Below are 19,294 nucleotides of genomic sequence, written 5' to 3' on the forward strand. Positions count from 1 at the left end.
TGAAACCTTTTATGACTGGTTTCACTGGTGCCCGGCAGCCTCGCCTCTGTCAGTGCGCCCCAGGGTGGCTGTGGCTACAATGTAGCTGCCATCACCAGTGTGTGAATGGGTGGATGACTGGATGTAGTGTAAAGCGCTTTGGGGTCCACAGGGACTGAGTAAAGCGCTATACAAATACAGGCCATTTACCATTTTTGGTTTCATCTCAAAAGGATCAGTTCTGGTTATCTAAGCTCCAATAAACAGTGTAAATTTGGGCTTATACAGAAAGGTGAATTAAAGAAAGGCGGTGTGCTTAAACAACTAGAATAAAAGGGAAGATCTTACCCGTTTAAAAAAAATACAAGATAGTAATTTACTGAAAAACTGGTCGATGCATTGGCATATCAAATGTTGTATACTTTAACCTTCTGGAGTCCAGGGTATAATTGGCCGTTTTTGACTACTTTTGATTTTACCTCTATATTTCACCTTTAAAATATGTTTTTTTTTTGCCTTGTTTGGTATAATTATTTTCACCACAACCTCAAATATCTGAAATTTGAGTTATTTTTTCATTTTGGTATACTATATTAGCACAGTTGATCTAAATTCAGACAAAAAATTCAAAATCTGAGTAGAAAAAGTTCTATTTTTTACTGTAAAACCCACAAACATGTTTAACGAATGATTTTCATAACTTGAAATGCAAATAGAAATTGTACATTTCTAAAAATTATGCACAAGTTTTGCAAACAACAAAGTTATTTGGTACTATTTACCTAAAAATGCAGCCAAGGCCTCGGGCGTTTTTTACATAACCATTTAAATCTATTTACAGAACAATCAGCTGTGCTGCATCAAAGAAGAAGGCACACAAATTATTTGTGCCAGTCCAAAAATGTAGTTTGTGTTCAGTATAAGACAGAAGAACAGCACAGGCCTGAACCTGCAGGTCTGACAGCAGGAGGTGCATCCGTCCAGTTTTCCATGTGGGAACAGCGTTTACACTGGAATCTGCCTTTGACGGCTTTTTTAGAGCAAATGAGAAATTCAGCAGTCTCACTGACACACAATACAAAACAATAACTACACAACACACGAACTACAGCCTCCAAACACGCTGAACGTCACTAATGTCTCACATATGGAAACTCGCTCTCTCTCTCTTTCGCTCGCCCGCTTTCCGTCGCGGGTGTCACTCCTAAAATCTTCCCCTTCTCCCTAAACAACCAAATGTCACATGTTGCCTTATCATTTTTTTGATTGGCTGACATGTAAACTCTAACACCAATAGGGAAGGGGTGTTTTTTCTTTTTTCACTGGCAAGCGGAGAGTGTTTGCTAGCGATGTCTGTAGAAAACGCCGTTTTTACCGTCCTTCTCGCTGTAAACGCCACTGGTTTGTTCAGAAAAAACGTCGCGTGTATTTTTTAAATCATAACTCTGGTTTTACGTGGCCCATCGACACAATTCAAAAACTGGTATGTAGACTCTGACGTGCTGCATCTTGTAGCTGTGTCCTCTTAAATTGGTCATGTGATTTTGATGCGCCGGCGCGTCCGGCGACCCCAGAGGGTTAAAGATGCCAGTGTATTGCAGACTGCTGTCAACTGAGTTCTGTCTTCTTAGTCCTCCCAGTTTAAAATAATAATAATTAATAATCCTAGCTCTGCCTGCACCTGCTCAATTATAAGTTTAGGAAAATGCATCAATTTGTTGGAAAACATAATTACACATTAATGTGTTTTCAAAGAACGTCCACACGTTTCAGGCTTTGATGCAGCTACAATAATAATAATACAATATTAATAGACCTACAGATTCTTATTAAACACTGCAAACACCACAAAACATCTCAGCATGGAAAAAGCTCAGGAAACCAGAACTTCATTGAAACCAAAAAATGATTTCATAGCTCCCACACACAGATGCAGCTCTGCTGTGTTATTCTTCTCACTTTTAAAGTGGCTTGTAAAAATACTGATGTCTATGAATGGTGGCTGTCAGACAGTCAGACATCAGTCTCCTCCTGTTCTGTCTGCTCTGCTTTCCCATCCATGTATTTACTTCAAAACCAGGAAACTGAATCTTAATTGAACTGAATATGGAAAATATAAGCCATGACAACCAATCATTGTTTTTTCTTGAAGTTGGTAATGCTTATCCATTATCTGTAATATACAGACCTTTTGTAGAATACATACAACATGATAAGCATTACTTGTAATTAACATGATAAATGGTAAACAGACTGTTTCCTATATTGTGCTTTTCTACTCTCCGGAGCACTCAAAGCGCTCTACACCTGTTCACACAAACGTTCTTCTTTTAGTGCTTTCTAGCTAACATTCATGCATGTTCATGCTCCCATGGATGCAGAAGATGCAACTTATCGTTAGTATCTTGCCCAAGGATACTTTGCATGCAGACTGGGGGAGCCGGGGATCGAACAGTAGATGATCTGCTCTACCTCCAGAGCTACAGCTCGCCCACGTTAAAAGATCATGCTAAGCTGAAGCTAAAACTACTTGTGGTGTAACTGCATGTAGCCTGTAGTGTTTTACACACATACAGTGGTGTGAAAAGGTCTTTGCCTCCTTCCTGACTGAAAATGGCACCAAGATCTGGATTATTATGTTTGGTTCATGGTTGTAAAGATTTATGCTTTCTTTTGAAATCTTGAAAGCAACTTTAATGATCGTACTTTCATCTCTATGTGCAAATGTTCCACAAAAAAGTTCCCCTCCGTCAGTAAAGACACTTTCAGACTGTCGGAGGCAGAATGACCTTTTTCTATATGTGTGTCAAAGAACCACGAGAGTTTGTGAAGCTTTTTAGGATGTTTTTTTATTTAGCTCCTGTTACACTGATAGTAAATACTTTTTCAACATAAGCATATGCTGGTTGTCTAGATACATGCTATAAAAAGTAGAAATACTGGTAAAACATTAGTGGCTTAATGTTTGAGCCTATTTGCTCATCAGGGTTAGAAACCTGAAAACATCCTTCAAACTAGGCCTCCAAAATACAGTAGAGGCTCAAACAGGATTATGACAGTATGAAAGGTTAAAATACAAAGTATTAGTTCACAGTAAGCCAGCTATTTCACTGAATGGAAAAAGCTGCTCCGATTTATTGAGAGCTCAAAGCTCTTCCTGCTACGAGCCACATTTTCCCTTTTCTCCATCCACACAGCTTTTTATTCCTCCAGCTGCTTCATCTACATTTACACATCTGGTTGAAGAAACACGTATGCTGACATGGAGAGGACAACTCCACAAACACACTAACGGTCCAGGACGTTGGAGCCAACATCACTTCACACGTCCTATTGGGAGAGGCGAACTATTGGAAACTACATGTGGGATATCTTTAGCACTGAATAATGGAATATAAGTCTTTCCTGTGATTACCTCAAACCCTCCACTATTAGTGCAAATACAGTAATGACACACCTCCCAGACTCTGCTGGCATGTTAGTCTGTGAACACACTTTAACAAGGTTCAGTCACAACAAGCACAAACAGGACTCCTGAGTTTATAACGTAAGGTCCTGTATGGGAGAAGCTGTCTGACTTTATCATTTGTAAGGATATTAGCTGTCACAAAGAAGCATTGCAGCCTCTCTAACACACTTTCTTTCTTTAGCAGCTCCACTGTGCAGACAAGTCTTTTTTCTTGAAGATGCAAATTATTTTCTTTGCTACATGAATCATTATAACTGTTACCTTCAAGCATTTCCACTCCACAGAAATTACACAACTGAACTCCTTCTCTCACCCCAACCAATCACAGCAGATGGCCCCGCCCCTCCCTGAGCCTGGTTCTGCCGCAGGTTTCTTCCTTTTAAAAGGGAGTTTTTCCTTCCCACTGTCGCCAAAGTGCTGCTCATAGGGGGTCATATGATTGTTGGGTTTTCTCTGTATCTATGAAGCGCCTTGAGGCGACTTGTTGTGATTTGGCGGTATATGAATAGAATTGAATTGAACTGTACAGTCGATTCACTTCTGCATTCTATTTTTCGAATGCTTTCAATGCTGAAATGAATTTTCAGACAACATCATTTTAATAGGAAGAAAAACCTTTTGACTCAGTCTGGGATTAAGTGAAGATTCATACTGTTATTTAAATACTCTGTGAAATAGTCACTAATCATCACTTAATAACAAGTCAATCATTTGAAGAAAGTAACAACGAACTTTTATGTTGTCCTTTGACAGATGGTGGACTGTGGAAACTCGCTTGTTATGCAGCTCGTGTGTGGGGAGGATGGAAATCATGCAACAGTGGGCTGTACCTTTATTTGTACCACATGACAGGATGTGAACATGCCAGTAAAGACCAAGTTATACATGTAAACAGAACACAATGAGAATAAGAGGCAAACAGACGTGCTTACCAAAAGCTGTGCTGCGGTTTGTCAGTCCTGAGTAGGCATTGCCGCTGGGGGAGGAAGTGGCCGGGGAGGACAGCGGACTGTAGGAGGCTGGATCAGTCTGGTAGCTGTGGCCAGAACCAATACCAAAAGGACTGGACTGGGCTTTACTGGACTTTAGAACAAAGACAGTGGTTAAAATCCACCTAAACGTAATAATAATTTTCTCACATATCAAACCAGCATATTAAGCTCATAGCTCTTTGCACATAAATCTATTTAACGCTTCATTTTTTTGTCTCCACTTGTTTATTAATGCTATTTGTATTTGATCTGTTTGCACATATTAACCTGCATCTGTGTGGACAGCAGAGAAACAATTTCATTGTACAGAGAAATGCTTTTACTTTGCAAACACGACAATAAACGCGTTGAATCTTGAAACAAAGCAAACCAGGGTTGTAGTCTACATCTATCACACATACTGAATACCGACCCTTTAGAAAGAAAATACATTTACTTATTTATCCGCCTTTGAATCCAAACTTAGCTAAATGACTTTGTACAAATTATTTTCTATGACAGTTATACATGCGCTACACCAATTTAACTTCACCAAAGTACTGCATATTCTGTTATTTGGGCACTAATTTCCAGACTGTGGCATACAGCATGTTAGTGTGAGGGAGAGTGTGTTTGTCCTATACGACTTTATCAGTCGTTCTGTTGTTGTGGGGGAAGTTTTGCCCACTTTACAATCTGGCTTCAATTATTTGAAGTTTGGTCCAAACACAGCATTTTAATTGGGTTGAGGTCTGAAATTTGACTTTGCCATTGCACCTCGAGTTTGTCTTTGGTCCAGCCGCTCTGTTATAAATTGTCTGCAGATGTCATTTTCATGTTGCACGACCCAAGCTTTAGGCCTCAGACAGACGGCCTCGCATTTGACTCTGGAAACGTGCTCGACTCAATGTCTGCAAGGTGCTACTGTGCTTGACCTGCACCTGCCATGACGTCCAGTTATGTTGAGGTCGTTAGTGTACAGGAACCGATTGTTACACTTGCTGCTGATCAGTTAACAATCTGCCTTTGATTAGCAGCACCTGACAACTACTCATCCTCTTAATTCTGATGGAAGTAGTGAGACGTGTTTTGGTTTTTTCTTTTACACACTGCTTCTCCGTTTCGCCAGTTTTCCTGAAATACATAGTGACCTCATGGGATGATATGCAAGTAGCTTATTGTAAGAGCTTCTGTCCGTCTGTTAGCAGTCCCACAGTGTTCAAGGTATCCTGATCAAATTTTATACGATCAGCTCGAGTTGATTTTCTTTTTGGTGAAAATTGGGTCAAAGTCAAGACTAGTAAAAACTTACTTGGTTTGCATAATTGATTACATGATTGTACTTATATATACTGCATCTTTGATAGGTATTTGTATTTTAAGGTATTTGTTCTTATTTAATGTTGTAACTGCCCGGCGACAGGAGATGGCAAAGAGCTGGTTGTTAAATTTAGAACACGAGGTCTTTTCTCTTATTAGGTAATAATTTTGATTGTTTCATCCAACAGTGTTTATCTCTTGTATCATCTGGCTGTTTTCTGACTGAACAAAGAATTCAGTCCAGTGGAATGACCTGACAAGTGTGGCCGTGCATGTGGAAGACGGATGAGCCTATTAAGAAACATATGCTGCGTGCAAGTCACTTTGCAAGAATGTGAAACAGAGACACAGAATATGGCAACAAGTCCATCTGCTAACAAGCACCAGAGACTGGAGTCTGGGGTACAGGAGCAGCTGACTCTAGGTATTTATTTAACTTTAGAAATAAACACTGTGTGTGTGTGTGTGTGTGTGTGTGTGTGTGTGTGTGTGTGTGTGTGTGTGTGTGTGTGTGTGTGTGTGTGTGTGTTTGTCTTCCATTCTACTGTTAGAAATTCCAGGAACCACAACTATCCATCAGTATAAGAGCAGCGTGCTCTGTTAGGACAATACAGTACTATGAGGTCTTTAAAGTGAGGACATTCTGCCTGGTTTCTTAGAGCGAGTTCTTAAACTGAGAACTTTGTCTAGTTTAAGGGTTAGTATTTAGCTGTGAGGGTCAATTTTAGCGCACATAGTCACATAATAATAGTGTGTGTGTGTGTGTGTGTGTGTGTGCATGTCAGTGTGTGTTACCTGTCCAGAGAAGGGGGGTCGGTTCCCTGACCACGCTACCTGGCCTGGATTAAGCTGTCTGGAGATCTGAGCTAGATTTTGATTGGCTGAACCTGATGGCTGGATGTCGTTCACACCAGGGACATGGATCACAGAAGAACTGCTTACATGAAAACATGCGTGCGCGCGCACGCACACACACACACACACACACACACACACACACACACACACACACACACACACACACACACACACACACGAGACAAAAAACAGGTAAGTTATACTCCACCTTTCTATGGAGGAATACAGTGCAATTAGAACCAGACGATGTTCCCAGTCCAAGGAACATCATGTACCATGAACATGTACCTGAAAGTTTTGCCCGAATGTCCCTGCTGAAAGGGAGAACTCTGGGAATAGAGCTGCTGTCCTCCAGCTGTAGAGGAGGGAACCATCATCTTCTTATCTCCCGCTTCACACATGGACAGGGAACCAAAACAACAGATGATTACACTCTGAAGTTAATAATGGGTTTGCTAAGTATGCTGGACCCTCTGCTAACACCTCTAACTGTGCACTTGCAAACTGTCTGCATGTCATTGCCATGGTTCCTGCATGTATTCAGTTAGTGATGCAGGGAAAAACAAACAAACAAACGGTGTGTCCGTCTCCCGTTAACAACAGCTTGAGTTTGTCAAGCTGAGAGGCCAGTAGCTTTTTCTAGTTGTCTGCGCAGGTGATTTATCACTGCAACAAATAAGCCGCGTCTCACTGACCAGCAACAGAAATGTGGTCCAGTTTGTGTTGTTGAACAGCAGATGTGTGTGCGTGTGTGGACGGATATTAACATCTTTGTGGGGACCTAAAATTGGAAGTTTACTATAATTGTGGGGACCAACATGCCGGTCCCCGTGAGTTTGAAAGCATTGTCGAGCCTCAAAATGTTACAATTAGGTTATGGTTAGGGTCAGGGTCAGGCATTCATTTTTGATGGTAGAAAAGCAGCTAGGGAAAGCGTGTCCCCACAAGGATATAAAGACACGTGTGTGTGTGTGTGTGTGTGTGTGTGTGTGTGTGTGTGTGCGCCTACAGCCGGAGATGCTGGTGTACATGTCAGCAAAACGTGGATCTCTTTCCTGGGAGAACAGGGCTTCTGTCTTGTCGATGTTTTTTCCAGCCTCATGAACTCCACTGCCAACGCTGGCCACAGGTACCTGAGGGTACAGGTTTGCGTTTCAGGCATGATTTAACCCAAAAAAAAAAAAAAATGCAGTAAACACATCTCAGGCTGGATGCTGATTGGTTTAAAAGTATATTTTAAAAAAACAACTGCAACCCAGACAAAATGAAGACAAGCTGCTGAGGTTTCTCTTATCAAACACTGCAAACATTTTAAGAAAAAGGAACAACGTCAGCAACCATCTCAGTTGACCTCACTGCTGTCAATGCTTTCAGTCATGTTTGTCAAGCAATGGAAACAGGAAGCCACAAATGTCTGGTTTTTATGTAAATCCTTTCACATAAAAACCCTCAAAACAGGCAAAAACATCCAAATGTTTCAATTACATCGAATCCCAAACTCCAAAGAAGAGGGTTACCTGGGAAAGGTCGTAGGCAGTCAGCCCATCTCTCTGTTGAACCTCGAGCTCTGCCTGCTGCTGTTGTAGCTGCCTGCAAAGCACCACACAAACACTTCAGACATGTACTTACCACATGATGTAATGATCAATTACATCAATTCTAAGTTTAATACAATAAGTATTGAAAGAAAAATAGAAATATTCATATAGAGTATAAAGTACAGGCACAGCCAAAGACTTCATATCAGTATTTTTCAGTTCTTCTGATTCCAGGTTGTTGACAAACATGCAAACATATTTCTCCTGAACACTCGAGAACCCTCAACTCAGCATCTTGCTCTGTTGAAGAAGACCTACAACGTACAGCGAGTCCAAAGGCTGCCAGCAAAATGTCCAGTCAAGCAATGAGTGCGTCAACACACAGCAGGGCGATTTACTCATGAGTACATTTTGCTAAAGAACATTGTGACTGAGCGACACATGGCAATTTCTTCATGAGAGAATTTGTTAAATAATAATAGATCGATGCATCCATTATTCTCTGCTTTATGAAAGGAAAACAGAGAATAATCCATCCCAAAAATCAGACTTTGATCGGCGTGTGTAAAGAAATAGGATTATACAAAGTGCTCTGTAGAGATTTTATCATTATTCAGTTTGCATTAGTTCCATCCTCAGCTCGATGCACTGCAGCATTATTTGATCTCACTTCAGTTGTAGAAAGCCTTAATAAATGCAGGAGGTACACTGGAGCATCTCCACAGCAGGAAGAGGAAATACGAGCTGACAAGATGAGTAATAATCATTTCTTTTCACTCGATTTGTCAAAAACTGTTTTTGTAATGAAATAATTGTTAATATGTGCAAATAGAAATTATTTGTTTTCAAAAGAAAATTAGCATGTTTAGAAACAACGTTAAAAATCCCTCGTTCTGTCACTCTGTAACTAACACCAGTCTCGTCAGCTGAAGGACGTTGGTTTGGTGCAACATTGGCTGGTTGAGCATTTATTACATATATGATAAGACAACATGTCATGACCTTGATTGATCTGATTAAGCTAGTCTGAATATAACTGGCAGCACCCTGCACTCACTGACCCAGCCTGAGCTGAAATCAGACCAGTGCAAATAAATTAGATGAACAACACCGACCCATTGGTGCCGCTTTTATCTTTAAAAAGAGAAGTGAGGGGAGTGTCTGACGACACCGTTAACTCCATTCCTCCACATTCCTGCGCTGATGCAGAGTCAGCAGTGAAGAAACTAGCTAATATTAACCTAACGAGTGCACTATTTACTAATCTTAACAAAGGACCAGTACAGCAGATATTCTGTACAACCACACATAGCAGGGCAAAAAACAGACTCTACTTGTTACAGTGAAGTGACCCTTAATGTTTTGAAGGAGCCGGACTTTCTTGTAATGTTTATAGTGATGTTCTCCAGGCTGTCTGAATTTCTTTCTGTATTTTTCTTCGGGCAATGGCAGCTTTTTTCACTCATGTTCACATTTATTTCCCCTTTTGTTAATTCAATTTAAGGAATGAATGACAACTTATCAAAGAACCACTTTTAAATTCGAACTTTAGGCTTTGTAACATTTAGCCTGTTCCAAAAACACATCATTTCTTCCCATTTCCTTAGTTGAACATCAAGAAGGTGATTCCCAAAGAGCTATTAGTCAAAACGTGTCACGTGTCAGCTCGCTATGCAGTAAAATCTGAGTAACCTGTGCCTATGGAGGACAACAGAAAAAGTGGCAGGTATGTGAATTTCAGGTCCTTAAGGAACAGGAAAATGAAATTCAGCAACAGGACCTTAGAGACACATCTGGCCTTCCAGCTGATCCATCTACTGTTCACTGAATCATAAATTGTGTCAATGGAAAGGTGACTGTCAAGAAGCCATTCTTGACACTAGAGCCATCAGGAGGGGTCATTTTGATCCCATCTTGCAACAAGATGAGATCAAATTTTATTAGCAACTTTAAAAACCCTCAAGGTTACATTAGTCATTGTCATTCCTTGAAAAAGTTCATTTGTTTAATCTAGTTTGACATTGCTATTATACAGCCAGCAACCTGCCCAGTTCTCCACACGTTCCTCACACACTCCCCCGTTCTGACTCACCGCTCAACCCGTGACCTATTAGGCCCTGCAGTAATTATTCATGTTTTATCTAACTACATATATTTATTCAGCAATCACATCCAGCTACTTTTGGCTCCTTTTACACATATTTTGACACAAAATATGTGTAAACAATAATTTTTTTCCATCCACTCCAGAATTCACTAATTCATGAGTGAGTCATTAAATATGAGAGGATGGGGTTTTAATTTAACAGAGTTAAATACATTTTTAAAATATCAGGGAGTTAAAATGACCCCTGCAGTGGGTCATAAACATGGGGGGCTCCACAATGGTGCTAGGCATCTTGTCACAATTGATGAATGAAGGCCACAGGCCGAAACACACGGGTCAAGTAATAAAGCTCTTCTTTCACTACCAGTGTTGCTGGAACTTCAAACTCTTTATAGTTCTCCTTTTACCCCCCCCCCCACTGTAGCCATTTAGATTGATGGTCTTAATACATTTGAATTATTAGATAAATAGTGGAACACAGAAAGAACATACTTCACATTAGTGTTGGTGCAGATGATGTACTCGATCTCGTCAGAGTATGGGTTCTGAAAGGTGAAACTGCTGGTTCGGATCAGCATCCACTCTCTGTTTTTCATCCGGAAACGATACATCACTGACAGGACCTGACCCTTCAATTTCACCACCTACAGAAGCAAGACAATCACAGTTTAATACAGCACTGACCGTGTTTTATCAGGCAAGTTGGTGACAAGTGTGTCAGAAAATCAAAATAATATGACAACAGCTTTTTTTGTGTTTCATCTTAGAACAATTCACTTTAAGTTTGCAGTTGAGGGAGTGTGAAACATTCATTTATCAAGCATGTAATTATACCATTTTAGCATGCCAGTATTCACCAGGCCAAGAACAAAAGGGGGAACCTATTTATTCCATTTAAGTGCTTCAAGTTGTCAAGGAAATCAGTTTGATCTGGCAGGAGAATGTTAAAATATATCATTTGCAGCCGTTTTAAAATGTCATTTAATAATAAGGTTTTGAGTTGAGCTGTCACAGTAGTGCTTTCAGTATGACCCGAGTTTTCTTTCTCTGAGGAAATCACTCGGCCTATAGTCTGAATAATGAAAGCTCTCCAATTCTTCTCAATGTGAAATGCATCCAAGTTGACTTTGGGATGGAGGAAGGCCAGAGTAGCACAGGATTTGTTTCCACCCCCAACAGACATGGGGAGGAAAGAGGAGACGAAAACATTTTCATCTTGTAAAATCCAGCCGTGAAAAACTCAGTGATATGTTGTTGCTATCAAAACAAATGCCCCACATCACAAAGTGAAATAAATTACATAACCAAAAATAAATGTACCACATGGCTTTATCAATGAGATCGATCAATAAACCACACACTCAAAATCAAATAAAGAAGTTACCAGATATCCCTCCTGCCTATTTTATTGGGCACTTAGAGAATTAAACTTTACTTCATTACGTTATTTAATCTGCATGATCCGGTATCCATTTGTCACAAAGCTGATTTTTAAACTTTGGTATGTAAACACAGAAATAAAGTAGAGTGACGTCTTTCTCATTCTGTGGTAGAGAATATGGAAAGATTTTCTTTGATCTTTGGAGGTGATCATTATTGATCTCAGAGTCCTCACCCAATAACTTTGAGCAAAAGGCGCTTCTACCCCGTATTTTGATCATTTATTGAAATACGTACATCATAAGTACATATACTTGTGAATTACCCTTTTATGTTTGCATGGTTTCATACATCAAAGTCAACTTGATAATTCTGTCTGATAACTTTTAGATAATTTGACCACAAAAACACCTGCCCAAATGCAGTGTCCGACTGGTGACTGAGATAACAACACTGCCTGTGTGAGAAGGGAGGGAACAGTCCAATTTATCCATTTTGTTCTGCTTATTCGGGGGCTGGTTTGTGGGGGCCTAAGCAGAGAAGGCCGGACCTCCCTCTCCTTAGCCATCTCTTCTAGCTTGTCTGTGGGAACACCAAGGGATTAACAAGCCAGCCAAGAGATATAGTGTCTCCAACATGTCCTGGGTCTCATTTTTGCTGTTTGGCTGGACCATTCCAGTGTGAGCTGAAGGCCAGCACCTGATGAAACCAACAGAACCATATCAACTGCAAAAAACAGAGGTGAGATTCTGAGACCAACCAAGTGGAAGCCTTCTGCCACTTGGCTATGCCTAGAAATTCTGTCCATTAAAATTATGAACAGAATCGGTGACAAATGGCAGCTTGGCGGAGTCCAACACCCAGTGGGAACGAGTCCGACTTATTGCTGGGAATGCTGACCAAGCTCTTGCAGAGATTGTATAGCGGTTGATATATGGCCCATAGCAACAGGCCTAACGTACTCCCGAAGCACCTCCCACAGAATACTTTAAGGGACACTGTAAAATGTCTTCTCCAAGTTCACGACATGCAGACTGGTTGGGCAAACTCCCATACAACCTCAAGTATCTTTGAGAGGCTGAGGAGCTGTTCCAGTGTTACGCGGTTTGGACAAAAAGCACATTGTCCCTCCTGTATCTGAGGTCTGAACGGACAGACTCTACTTTCCAGCACCCATGCATAGACTTTCCCAGAGAGGCTGAGGAGTGTGGCCCCCCTCTAGTTGGAGCACACCCTCTGGTCCCTGTTATTAAAGATGGGAACCATCGCCCTGTTCTGCCAATCCAAAGGTACCGCCCCAGATCTCCACAGAACATTGCAAAGGCGTGTCAACCAAGACAGCCTTACAACATGCAGTGCCTTCAAGAACTCAGGGTGAATCTCATCCACTCCATGGGCCCTGCCACCAAGGAGTTGCTTTACTGTCTCAGTGACCTCACCCCCAGCGATGGACAAGTCATCCCCCTAGTCCCCAGATTCTGCTTCCTCTATGGAAGACGTGTCAGTGGGATTAAGGAGGTCCACTGCCTGACAAAATCCTCAGTTGAGTTGTGAAGTCTCCCAATAGGATGGCACAGTCCCCGGGTGGGGCACCCTCAAGCACCCCACTCCGGGACTACAAGAAGGCCGGGTACTCTGAACTGTCATTCAGCACATAAACACAGGCAGAAAGTCAGGGCCGTTCCCCAACCTGAAGGTGCAGGTAAGAAACTTTATTGTCCACCAGAATAAATGCAAACATACAGGCAGGAAGCCGAGCAGATACCGAGATACCCACCCCAGCCCGCTGCCTCTCACCAAGGGCAACTCCAGACTTGGACAGATTAGAGCCTCTCTCCAGGAGACACTATCCAGAACCGGGTTCCAGAGTCCAGGTGTGTTAAGGTGAGCCAGACCTTATCTAGCCAGTACTTCTCAACCTCTCAACCAACTAGCTCAGGTTCTTTCCCACCACAGAGGTGACAATTTATGTCCTAATCACTTGTCTCGGTAGCTGGGGATCAGTCCGCCAGGGTCCCCGCTATTGCCAATCACCTGGCATACACTGCACAGACTCCTACAGCGCCTCCAGCTAAGGCCTGGCTCTAGGGCAGGGTAGCAGAATTGTTCCCTTGATTTTTCACTCATAGCGGTCTTCTGAATCGCTCTTTGTCTTGTCCCTCAGCAAGGACTAATTTGCCATGGGAGAAAGCCCCCCCAACAACATAGCCGCGGGGATCCCTGGTACACGCAATTCTTAGAGGGGCAATTAAGTTTATCAGAAAAGATTTTGTACAAGTAGTACAAACTCATAATGCAATCATAGTTTGGAAGTTTGGGATCTTAACCCTGTTGGAGGTATCGTTAGTGGCTTTTCTTAGTATCCAAATCCATGTGTCCACGCATGTGGAATGTTTCCTCTGCATCCATCCACAAATGTGCCCCATATTAGAGAGCGGTAGTTGGAAAACTTACACTTTGATGTTTTCCGAATTTATGTGAACTATGCACCAATGGGTTAGGCCCAGAACTCTGTTAGAGGCAAAGGTTTTAATCACCAAGTCAAGTTATGATATTCGACCAGAGTATGTAACCTTTCAGAAAATTAAAGTTAAGCCCCTACATGATCACAATCAGTTTTACTTGTGACTGAGAGAAATGAAAAAGTGGTCGACTTAAGCACAATACACAATCAGTAAACCCAATCATTCAACCATAGAGATGCCTGCTGAGAGACAGCTTATGGAACACTGTGTCTGTGAAAGAGTTGTTGATGTACTTTGTATGTGTGTGTTACTGGATTTCTCTTCTCCCCATTACTTATCTTAGACTGATCAAGCCTGACCTTTCCTGATCAAGTGTTTGCTATTGTACTTGTGATAGTGATCAGTAACTAAACACCACAACTGCTGTGTTTCATTGTTTGAGCTAAGCTCAAAGGAAACAGGAACACATGGAAAAATCCACAGCAGATGAAAAACTACCTGTTCGTCTAGGAATAAAACATGTTGGATGACTGATGCTGACAGGAAAGAGCTTCATGAATGTGATCAATGGATGGATGAGCCTCTAATGACTGCTTCAAAGTAACATCCAAATTTTCTCTATGAATGTATTCAGCTGTGTTTATATCCTCCCTGCCAGCCCAGGTAATCTGATGTAAAAGCTTCTTCTGCTGACGGTGAATGAGTACAGAAAGACGAAAAGCTACAGTGCAGTCTTACCTGTTGAAAACTTTCTCTCAGGTGGCTCTGGTCTTCGGGGTGGCAGAACTCCAGAATATCTTTCCCCAGCAGGTCCTGAAGGACAAGAAAACAGTCAGTTGTTAGGAGCTTATTCTTGCTTCAATTATACCACATTAATTTGGGGTGTATGCATTTATTTTCCTGGCAGATATTATAGATGTAATTATATTTGAATAAAGTGACTAAAAAGAAAAAATATCAACAACAATATAACAGTTATATTAGAGTGAGATGACCTTCAACAAACAGGATGTGTTTTTGTATCCTAATATAACAAACAGATGACTCAATTGTATTTCTTAAGTCAGTCAATAAAAGTCTATATGGGCTAGCAAGTAGTTGTGAAATGAACGTAAATTCTCTGTGTTCTCCTTCTTCCTGTTTGCACTTTTGTAAAACTATTCTCGAGTGTTGTGCTGGGTCACTCATCAATCATCCATCCATTTATTTTCTTAACCCCTTATCTTCTTCGGTGACATGGCAGGGCTGGAGAATATCCCTGATGTCACTAGGTGAGAAACAGGGTACGTCTTCCAGTCCATCCACAAGGCAAACAAAGACAGCTGCATACGCTTAGATACAGCCTCTTTGCAAAAGTGTTTCGATGATTTTGGAGATGTCTGCCCAGTCTCACGGCAAAGCGTGGGATAGACCCGCTCGCCTCGCAAGCAATCCCACCGACAAAGCGCAGGCCCCGGTACACAGCTGTAGTAACCCCCGCTGACTTCTTTTACTGAGGTTATATTTATCGGTGTTTTATTTCCTGATGTTCTTATGTGTCCTACGTGTTTCAGTCGCCAATTCTGAATTATAACTAACATTAAAAACATGTTTAAGGAGGAGAGAGAGCAAATAAATCTGTTTAACATCTGATCTTTGGGTTTTTGTTCAGTAATCAGCGTGACCTGTGTATAAACACATAAAAGAGATAACGTTGGTGTTTCCGTCATGTAGTAACTGCTGGCTTTAACTGTACAAAGGTTGTTCGACACTATGAAACACATACAGACTTCATGATGTTCGGCTAATATTTTTATTGTGAATATTAATCATGAGGGTAAACGGCCCTGTACACCACGGAGCGAGGTCAGCATGTCCACGATATCCTCAGCTCCATGAGTTAACAGAGTTTCCCAGCTGACTATCTAACGGTCATCTACGAATATGTCACGGCTCATATCAGTATGATTTTACAGAAAATCATCCGTATTACTGCCAACTATTCCAGAGACGTGAAAATCTACAGCATAAAGAACACAAACATATAGCAACACTGTAACAGAGATGAACCGTCAGTTTGTCCAGATCAAAGTGGAATGAAAGTGATTGGTTGAACAGGTGTGATCTGTGTTATCTGCATTTTAATCAGCGCAAGAGACTCAGCAGCAGATTAGAATAACAGTTACACATTTAATAAATCACCAAATGAATCCACGCAAGAAACGAGCAAACCTGTTCTGACAGTTTGAGTTTGTGTTCCCTCAGCTGCAGACTCGCTGCTGTTTAAATGTTTGAAAAGGAAGATTAGATATAAACAAACGTCAAACATAGACTCAGTCTGCCTTCACATTTGATATGAGGCCAGCACGTATAGTGGCTGTGTCCTGTTTTAAGATCATACGTGTAAAATTGTTGTCTGAGCTGCATGGGCAGTGTTAACCCCGCCCACTTAGTTTGATGTGTGAGGCTGACAGATAAAATTATTTCAAGGAGCGAGATGAAGGGGACAAAAGTGCCAAAATGAATTAAATAAATAAATCATTAAATAATTATTTAAATGTGTCAAGAATTAATTAATTACATGTGTCAGAAATATTTATGTAATTAATTATTTCCAATTTTAATTAATTATTTAATGGTGTATTTAATTCATTATGGCAGTCCTGGCGTTCCATACTTACTATGCATTATTTTGCATTATTTTGCACTGCATAAAACACATTAACAACATGATAACTGTCGTCTTTTTTCATGACATTCATAGTACAAAGTCTGACCTGAGGCTGATAACCAATGACACTGATGCAGCGTGGATCCACAAAAGTGATGACACCATCAGAGTTGTGACGTGACAGGAACTCTGTGGGAACTGACAGGCCATTCATATCCATTGAGACTGGAGAGCTGGTCACCTGAGGAAGCCCCACACACACACATTTAACGCTATTTAGGTGTATGAAGAAGAGATTCAGGAAGGTTAATGGGGGGTTATTACAACCTTCTATTTGGTGATCTGACTGCCAAAAGTGGTAAAGAGAAAAACTGTAAGCAATTTGTAGTGCTTCAGTGAAAACACAGAACAAAATATGTATGATTCAATATCAACCACAATTTTGAAAAAACACACTGCGTAAAAGTTGCAAATTGATTTACAAATTGATTGATTTAAGTATTTGATCCAATATAACAGCCAGGATTCTGGCCCCCAAAGATTACAATAAATCAACATTGCACAACAATAAATCAATTACAGATACTCCTGATATCAAAATATTATGTATATACATCAAACTTGATCACAGATTTCTTTTCCTCTGCACCACCATGGGCAAGACCAAAGAGCCGTCAAAGGACGTTGGGGACAATACTGTAGACCTGCATAGCACTGTGAGCAAGCCTGAGCTTGTCTGATCTCGGAGGCTAAGCAGGGTTGGGCCTGGTTAGCATTTGGATAGAAGCCGTCTGGGAATTTCAGGTGCTGTAAACTTGGGGGTGGTTTAGGGGAAAATCCCTGGCTGCTCCAGTCTGCATGCCAAATATCCTCGGGCAAAATATTAACCCAAAGTTGCTCTCCGTATGAATGCTCGATAGGAAAAAGCAGATAGAAAGTGCTTGTTTGAATGGGTGAGAAGGTGGCAACTTGTTCATAAATGGAAAAAAAACCAACATCAATCGCCTTCAGTCTAGAGCTCCATCAAAATCATGGCGCATGAGGTGAGGATGATTATAAAGGCAGGTGGGACCACATTCATTAAGAACACTGTTGACAGAGCCTTCAACTTTCAGGCCGCTGTGGAACCAGTGTCCAGTTTAGACTGGAGGCAGACACCCTCTACTTTTAAGATTAGAATTTAAACTTTCCCTTTTGATAAAGCCTACAGCTAGGGTTGGATCAGGTGACCCTGAATCCCCATGTTGCTGGTGTCTTCCATGATGCACTGACAAACAAGCTGTGACAGATGGCTGCCCCTCCCTGAGTCTGCTTCTGCCAGAGGCTTCTTCTTGTTTTCCTTCCCAACATTACCAAGTGTTGTTCATAGGAGGTCATTTGAATGTTGGGGTTTTCTATGTGTCATGGTAAGGTCTGAAAACATAAAATGTCTTGAGGCAACTGTTGTGATTTCGTGCTATGCAAATAAAATTGGATTGAATCACAATGTTGCGGTGTCTGCAAATTCCCCAGCCTCAAGAAGGCACATGAACAGGCCTGTCTTGAGTTTGCCAGTGAACATCTACATGAATCAGAGAAGGCTTCGGAGAAAGGGCTGTGGTCAGATGAAAGAAAAATCTAGCTCTAACTCGACCTGCCATGTTTGGAGGACAAGAAATGCTGAGTATGATTCAAAGAACACCATCCCCACAGCCAAACTCGGAGGTGGGAAACATGATGCTTTGGGGTCGTTTTTCTGCTAGACGTCTTCATTGCATTAAGGGGCCAATGAACGGGGACATGTACCCTAAAACGCTGGACAAGAAACTCCTTCCCTCAGCCAGAACACTGAAGATGAGTCGTGTGTTGTCTTCCAGCATGATAATGACCCAAAACATACTGCCAATGCAACATAGGAATGGCTAAAGAAGAACCATAATGTCAAGCAGTGGGCTACCCAGTTTCCAGACCTCACTATAGAAAATCTGTGGCGCTGAAGTTTTGAGCTTCCGTTTGGCAGCCAAGAAATCTAAGTGACTTCAAGAGTTCCTGTTAAGAGGAGTCCAAATCAATCCTAAAATGTGTGGCGTGGTGCGGTTTGTGGCTCAGCTGGTTGGGTTCAGGGTGTGGTGTCAGGGAAGGCTGTTTGGCAGCCAGTCATCATGAGCCAATCATGCCTCCCATATTTTAGGAGGACGGCAGAACCTGGAAGGGAGGTGAACTTGAGGAGCAGAAGCAGACAGCGAGAGCGAATGAAACAAGATTGCAGTGAGTGGCTGGAAAGCTGCTCCATGATGAGTACTGGGATCCAAGCAACCTTAAATAAAGTGTCACACTGGTCAGAGCTCAAGTGCAAACATCTTACTGCTGGGCTTGCCAACAAAGGTTTCTCCACCAAGTACTTCGTCATGCTTCGTTTGGGGATCAAATACTTCACACAGTGAGATGCAAATCAATTTATAAATTCTATGTAATGTGTTTATTCTGACTGATATTCTGTCTCTCTTCATAGCTGTTGTTTGATACTAGGGATGTGCTTAACTAATTGTTACTACTGTCACTAGTCGGTACCAAATCT

At 41.4% G+C, this 19,294-nt stretch overlaps 2 protein-coding genes across 6 annotated transcripts in view; one reads left to right on the forward strand and one right to left on the reverse strand.

Annotated features, from left to right (window-relative positions):
- The window catches only part of ctxnd1 (cortexin domain containing 1), a 135,680-nt gene that overhangs the window by 57,713 nt on the left and 58,673 nt on the right, over positions 1-19,294 (forward strand). The window lies entirely within an intron of this gene.
- arnt2 (aryl-hydrocarbon receptor nuclear translocator 2) overlaps positions 1-19,294 on the reverse strand; it is a 64,013-nt gene that overhangs the window by 6,106 nt on the left and 38,613 nt on the right. For 3 of the 5 annotated variants that reach the window (XM_082530843.1, XM_082530846.1, XM_082530845.1), the window contains 8 exons: positions 16,844-16,978; positions 14,826-14,900; positions 10,735-10,886; positions 8,115-8,187; positions 7,607-7,730; positions 6,886-6,988; positions 6,535-6,676; positions 4,381-4,531 (listed from right to left, as the gene is read on the reverse strand). In XM_082530843.1, the coding sequence (XP_082386969.1) occupies positions 4,381-4,531; positions 6,535-6,676; positions 6,886-6,988; positions 7,607-7,730; positions 8,115-8,187; positions 10,735-10,886; positions 14,826-14,900; positions 16,844-16,978 (955 nt within the window). The remainder of the gene's footprint in view (positions 1-4,380; positions 4,532-6,534; positions 6,677-6,885; positions 6,989-7,606; positions 7,731-8,114; positions 8,188-10,734; positions 10,887-14,825; positions 14,901-16,843; positions 16,979-19,294) is intronic. The other 2 variants (XM_082530844.1, XM_082530847.1) reach the window with 1 other exon arrangement.

The sequence above is a fragment of the Aulonocara stuartgranti genome, assembly GCF_965226115.1.
Source record: "Aulonocara stuartgranti genome assembly, chromosome: 1".
NCBI classification, from domain to species: Eukaryota; Metazoa; Chordata; class Actinopteri; order Cichliformes; family Cichlidae; genus Aulonocara; species Aulonocara stuartgranti.